We start from the raw sequence: 6,969 nt of genomic DNA, 5'->3' as shown, positions 1-6,969 counted from the left end.
CCGTGTGTTCCTGTAGGGGGCGCTGGAGTCCCCCGTGTGTTCCTGCAGGGGGCGCTGGAGTCCCCTGTGTGTCCCTGCAGGGGGCGCTGGAGACCCCTGTGTGTTCCTGCAGGGGGCGCTGGAGACCCCCGTGTGTTCCTGCAGGGGGCGCTGGAGTCCCCTGTGTGTCTCTGCAGGGGGCGCTGGAGTCCCCCGTGTCCCTGCAGGGGGCGCTGGAGTCCCCTGTGTGTCCCTGCAGGGGTGCTGGAGACCCCTGTGTGTCCCTGCAGGGGTGCTGGAGACCCCTGTGTGTCGCTGCAGGGGGCGCTGGAGTCCCCCGTGTGTTCCTGTAGGGGGCGCTGGAGTCCCCCGTGTGTCCCTGCAGGGGGCGCTGGAGTCCCCCGTGTGTCCCTGCAGGGGGCGCTGGAGTCCCCCGTGTGTCCCTGCAGGGGGCGCTGGAGTCCCATGGATGGCGGTCTCCGTGCTGGAAATGCTGTCTCAGGCTAACTCTGAGTCAAGCTAGCGACAGGCTGAGAGCTGAGGCGGGTTTGAAGCCTCCTGCTGGTTCCAGTGATGATAATAGAAACAGTATAATCAGATCCAGACTGTAAACATGTTTATTTATGCTGTAGAGACGGGCTATGTTTCCTGTCTTCCTGGAGCCTCTAGTGGACAATCAACAACTTTCACTGCTGGATGTTGCCGCTCGGCCTTACTTTATTTCAAAATAAAAGCCCACAGCAAGCAAAATACTCTCATCTTAATACAGTACAATATTTCAAAATAAAATCCTAACAAGATTTATTTTTAAATGCAAATGAAAAAAGTAAAAAGTATTGAATTCAAACGGATGACAAGTTTGAAGCAGATTATCAAATAAACACCTGAATGGTCTCAAGGTTCTTTTTCTGTCACACACAGATCAACGTCTCCTGCATCATCACGTGACGTGTGACCTGCGGCCTCATGCTGACCGCGTTCTGCATGTATTGTTTGTGTTCTGACTGACTGACGCTACGATCTTTTCTCACTGCATTACACGCCACACATTCTGTATATCTCATAACCTGTACACAATGGAGCTGCTGCTAACGGAACGATTGAGCCATAAACCTGCCAACCGCTGATATACAGCAGAACGCCGACTTCCTGTCTCGCTGCATTTAAAGGTAAGTAGTCGCAGCCTCGAGGGGCAGCACTACAATAACCTATCAGATTCCATCAGGCAGCACCCAGAGGGCACTCTCACCTCCCTCCCTCATCCAGTAATGTGGCATTGTTCAGTATTGATGAGATTGACCTTGAGGAAATCCCCCCCCGCGGTGGAGACCGTCAGTCTGACCACAGCCGCCAAGGTAAACACGCCTAATCAGCCAATCGGTCTCCTCCGTGTTTGACACCTGTCTAATGAGGAAGCAGGCTGTTCTCACCTCACACATGGGACATAATGCTGAGAGAACAGACCTGTACCAGGCTCTGAAGGGGCGGGAACCCCCTGCTGAGCGAGGCAGCGCGGCCCCCAGCGGCGTGCTGGCTGCAGCGTTTGAACCAGGGGTGCAAACGATGAACATATTGACCCCTGAACTCTGCTGAGCTCCCTGTGAATGTGATGTGTTCAGGGCCGGCTGGGTATTTAGAGCTCTTCATGTGACTAACCGCGGTGCTGTTTTAAACCCAGATATGAAAACACAACTTTCCTTTCTCGTCCCGGTGACGGACTTTTGTGCTGTTGAGGAAAATAAAGGAAGGAGGGAATATTTGGGCTCTGTGAAGCCAAAGTAGGAGACATGACACTCGAGAACACAATGGATGTTGTGATGCAGATTATCCATTGTCCATTGTCCGATTCCCTCGCTTCACCCCGAGTTACCCCACAACACGTCCCCGGCACTATAACTGGAAGAAACACCGGCTGAACCCGAACGCTTTGTTTACAAAAACATCCCTGAAGGTCTTTGTGTGGCGTCGGTCTGCGTTGCCGTGGCGGCAGGATTCTTCAGACGCGCGCTGAAAGAGGAGATAGAAGTGTCCATGAACAGGGCGGCAGAGCGTCACACGTCTAAGCTCCGCCTCTTTTACTCTTTTCACAAAGTTCAGACTTTTTCTCATCTCAAGGTGAGTCGCTTCACGAGCACAGCAGAGGACTCACTGTGACAGAGTGGGAGGAGCTTATGACGATTATTTGACATGACCCGTGAGCGATCGGCGTGCTCGTGATTAAGCTGCATCGCTCTCCGTTTACTTTGCAGGTTTTGTTTAACACGTCTTTGTTGATGCTGTGATGCTGTGATGCACCCCCCCCCCCCCCCCCCCCCCCGAACCAGGTCTGAGCACGGTCACGTCTGTGCACATCACACGTGTGGTGCAGGTTTACAGAACATGTAAAACGGGCTGGCAGGACACCAGGTGAAGCGGCTCACGCTCATCATCAAGTCAAACACAGGTGTGCTCTTTAATATCAGCTGTGTGTGACGTCAGAGGTCTTTAAGTGTCCTTGGTTTCCTGTCTCATAAGGACGTCTCATTGGTCGTCTCCCGTCCACCTGCACATTCTAACGAGGTGATCCCCTGGCACGCCTGCCCCATGTGTACACTTTCCTCTCTTTGTTAGCGCACGGCCTCGCGCTCACACGGAGGCGCGGGCCGCTTCCTGCAGCGACTCGTGTTTCTAATTATAAAAGCTAAGGCCGGGGTTAAGCACTCTGTCTGCAGCCCACCACAGACACAAGGATTTATGGTCCACGCTGCCGCCCCACAGACCGCCACACACGCCGACCTGTCCTCTTTCACTGAAGTGTTAGCGAGAGCTGCCGACCACGGCGTCCTGCAGAGCGCTCTTTATTACCTTCATGACTTCTGGAATTTATTTAGAGATCCATCTCACATCATGTTCCTCTCAGGTGTTCCTGTTCATGAAGCACAGAGCCAGGTGCTTCTGTGTTTAAACCAATGACAGCAGCTCTCAGTGCGATGCAGCGGTTTGTCATTTAAGTAGTTCATGCTAACGTAACGTTCTTCACCGTCTTTGCACAACTTTAGTTTGACAATAATAAAAGTGTCGTCGTGTGTCGACGCCGGTCCTCGATAACGGCCGGGTCGTTTTATCCTCCTCAGATTTAAACAGATTTACAGGATGAACTTTAAAATGTGTTTAAATGGGAATGTGGCGCTTCATGCCTCAAGTGGTCACTCGAGGAACTGCACTTCCACTGTGGTTAAAGGGTTAACCCTCTGCTGCTTTCAGCCTACCTGACGACGGATCAGGATCTCTACATGTCACCTTTAGGGGGCGGAGCTCCATCCTGTAACCTCCTCTTTGTTACACTGTAAGAAAAGGTGAAAGACGAGCACGCGTGCGGCTCCAGAGTGAGTCGAGCGGATTTGTTCGATTTTTGAAAAGAGGAGGAAATCCTCCACAGACGGGAACGTTTCCCTTTTGTGTCCTGAAGTTTGAAGCAAGCAGCCAAAAACAGTCAGGAATGTTGTAAACAATGTGAAGGAACAAAGTCCCCGCATGAGCAACGTGCCATGACCACGGCCGGGCATCGCAGGGCGCTGGATCACGGCAGCGTCACGCAGACCCCGGGGACGCCGCCGCCCACCACTGACATGACTCGTACGAACACGCCGGTGTCACAGCAGCGGCGTGCTCGATCCCTCTGCAGGAAACACGAGCCGCCCCGCATACTTCAGAGTATTACACATGCGTGTTTTTAAAGAGCGTCTTCCTATATATTGTTAATGAGTCATGATTCACAGCGGAGCGGCGGTAAACACAGGAAGCGGTCTTGAATATAAACGCAGGATCACTCCGGCAGCGATGGAGTCGAGGTCAATGTAATATTGTTGATGATAGGAAGCTCGTGTCGGTTATTAACAATGACCAAAACAAACAGAGGAGGGTCCGCGGAGCTGGACCTTCTGTAGCAGGACAGCAAGCGGGGTTTCCCTGCAGCCGAGCAGGGGCTCTGCACGACATGAAAGAAGCCCTGAGAGCTGATTCAATACACGGAGGGAAAATATCCAGACTGGACCTTTGTTCCTTTGTTCGTGTTCTTTCTGTTCGGGGTGAAGAAGGTGAACTGTTCTTTAAGGAGGGCGGGTCTGATCCGGATCCTTATTTCAGGTCCAAACTGAGACACAAACATGTCACATGACCCGCTCTGCTGAACACACAACGCCACACTTCCTGTGTGTGGTCACATGGTGTTGGTCAGTCTCCCTGACCCTCTTATTACCTGTCCAGGCCCGTCGTCCCTTCTGAACCGTCTGCAGCCAGACCAGGTCCTGATCAGGGTCACGCAGAACTCCGCCTTTCTTCACAAACATTTGAGAGTACCCTCACAGAACTTCTCCCTGCAGGACTCTCAGGTCCTCTGACCCCAGTCTGGATCCAGCAGACTAAGGGGGTCTGAGGATCGAGGTCGTTGCTCTGGGTTTCAGGTCTGTTAATGAGTATTCTGTCCGTGCGAGGCATAGTCCGCTCCAGGACCTGAGACGTCCTCCTTCTTGAATCCCAGAGGCCTTCGTATCGACTTGAATATGTGGAGTCTAGTGACACCTTGTGGTCTAAACCGTGAACTACAACTACCCAGCAGGTTCTCAGAGCGCCCTCATGGACCAATCACACGGCCCGTCTCATTCAGTCTTCTCCAGCTTTGACAGAAACACACTGAGGAGTCTAAACCTTCAGCCAATCACAGCTCAGCAGAGCCGCTTCTTTAAAAGTCACATGATCAGATACATGAGGTAGAGTTTACAGTGTTTACATGATGGTACAGGGTCAGACACTCTGTGACACCACAACAACAACAACAACAACAACAACAACAACAACAACAACAACAGGGTTCATTAATCACAGAACAACAACATGACGGATTGTTTTGGCGTGCAGTGATCTGTAACGCCTGCTGGAGGGGAGGGGCCTGAACAGTGCAGTGATGCTACCTGCCCGTGTCCTCGTGTCCTTGTGTCCTCGTGTCCCACAGGATCTGAACTCAGTGCGTTACTGAACAGCTGTCATGACTCTCCAGGCCACCAGGGGGCAGAAGCCAGCCTCCATGCAGCTTCTCATCACGCTCCGCAGTCTCTCAGAGGCTCAGCTCTCCGATCCACCCCGAGGCCACGCCCACATCTGAGCGAGCCGTCTCCGTACAACCTCCCCGAGGAGGTGACAGCGGCGAGCGCTTCATTCTCTTTGACCCCGAATCTGCACGTTTGACTTTAAAGGTTCAGAAAACCGTCCTGTGGATGAGGACCAGCTCGCTCGCCCTCGCCCTCTCTCTCTCCCTGTGTTAACTTCAGGCTGAATCATTCACACAACATCACATGTATCAACTTCACTTTTATTTCCTGCTTCACACAAACATCTGAATCGTCTCTCTGATGGCGTCCGTCCTGCTGACGCCTGAAAACACGCTTTACTGAGACCATAATGAGTCAGTGTGTGTGGTCACATGACGGGCGGCGCTCTGATCAATAACACGATAAACAGGATCCAATTACGTCAGAGGTCCAAACACCTTCTCAAAGGCGTGTCGGTCGACCACGCGTCCGTAGCGAGTGGAGAAGTAGAAGGTGTGAGGGTCGCTGTATCTCTTCAGCCTCAGTATGACCTCGCCAGGCGAGTCGCCCGTATCCGCGATGGTCATCACGTCCGACACGGGCAGGAAGAGGTCGCTGCGTTTGCCCCAGAAGGTCAGGTGACTGACTTTGAGCGTGGTCTGCGACGGGTCCAGGTACATCATCCCCACGACCCTCCTGAACAGGTGGCTGGCGGCGTACAGCACGACGCCAGCGAACAGTGCGATCCCCGTGGTGTAGCCGACAAGAAAGAAGGGGGCGTCGCCGTGGAGGTAGAGGGCGAACACGGGGGGCACAATGACCACGGTGAACGCGGTCTGGAGCAGTTTGAGTCTGGACACGGCTCGGAGGAGTTTGATGTGTGGTAAAGTGTAAATCATCGTGAACTTGTTTGACGTTAAGTCCGAATACCTGAGCAGGACGCGAGGCGTGGTCGGGGGTCCGTCGAGGCGCCGCAGGATGGGCGTGTGACTCGGTGAATGAAGCTGCACACAGGAAGTTACCCGAGCTGGGAGCAGGCCTGATCCTCGGGTACATGACCGGATGTGGGCGGTGAACCTGCACAGCGCTGCTGATCGGATCTGTAAAACATGAATCAGACACTTTAAAGACTCGCCAACACGCTCGCCGTCCTTTCACACTCGCCGCCCTTTAACGCCTCTTAGCCCAGGTCGAGGAGGCGTTGGGTACAGGACATCGATACCAAAATGTAGCCGTAAGACGTGCTCCAGTTCAGCATGGACTTGTGTGGGCTGGAGCAGACCTCAAGAGTCTCAGTCTGTGATCCAGACCTCGTGCGTCCAGCGTTACCTTCCAGCCTCGATCATACACGCCACACGGGGTGTGTGAGAGGTGTACAGACTGATTGTTAAGGTTCAATAGTCCACGGTCTGAGTGTGTGACTCTCAAAGGGAGGAGTTACAGACTTAGAATGACCTCTCTGTGACCTCCCTGTGACCTCTCTGTGACCTCCCTGTGAAGCTCAGTTTCTCCCTGACAAACTGCCTCAATGAAATCCAAATATGGCTGCACACAGATCTCCCCTCCCTCCACTTAAACCTTCTGCCTCACTCACTCACACCCACCAGACCCCCTCCTGCCCCCCAACCCCCACTCAGAACCAAGTCCTGAACCTGGGGGTCAGAATCTTCTCCATCGCTGGACCTCACTGACCCTTCCACTTTTAAATCCCTGGTCAGAACTGTTCAGACCAGCTTCAGATGAAGGACTGATGTGACCTGGACCTGGACCTGGACCTGGACTTGGATGTATTATTATTATGAGGATAGAGACTCACCATGACAGGAGAAGAACTTCACACACACCAGGACCGCTGCTAACTGCTAAGAGGCTCTTCTTCTTCTGTGGTTTATTGACGGATGGCAAACAACGTGTAAAGTTCGCC

The 6,969-nt window shown here is 53.1% G+C and overlaps 1 protein-coding gene across 1 annotated transcript; it reads right to left on the bottom strand.

Moving 5' to 3' along the window:
- Positions 1 to 5,481: 5,481 nt before the first annotated feature.
- On the bottom strand, positions 5,482 to 6,957 carry tmem186 (transmembrane protein 186). Its single transcript, XM_079372891.1, has 2 exons — positions 6,862 to 6,957; positions 5,482 to 6,145 (listed from the first exon to the last, which is right to left on the bottom strand). Exons 1-2 carry the CDS (start codon positions 6,862 to 6,864, stop codon positions 5,483 to 5,485), a joined length of 666 nt encoding a protein of 221 aa, XP_079229017.1. The 5' UTR covers positions 6,865 to 6,957; the 3' UTR covers position 5,482.
- Between the last annotated feature and the right edge of the window lie 12 nt (positions 6,958 to 6,969).

This window comes from Symphodus melops (genome assembly GCF_947650265.1).
Source record: "Symphodus melops genome assembly, contig: scaffold_295, whole genome shotgun sequence".
Taxonomy (NCBI): Eukaryota; Metazoa; Chordata; class Actinopteri; order Labriformes; family Labridae; genus Symphodus; species Symphodus melops.
Note: the sequence above shows the minus strand (reverse complement) of the source record. Positions and strands in the feature narration are given on the sequence as shown.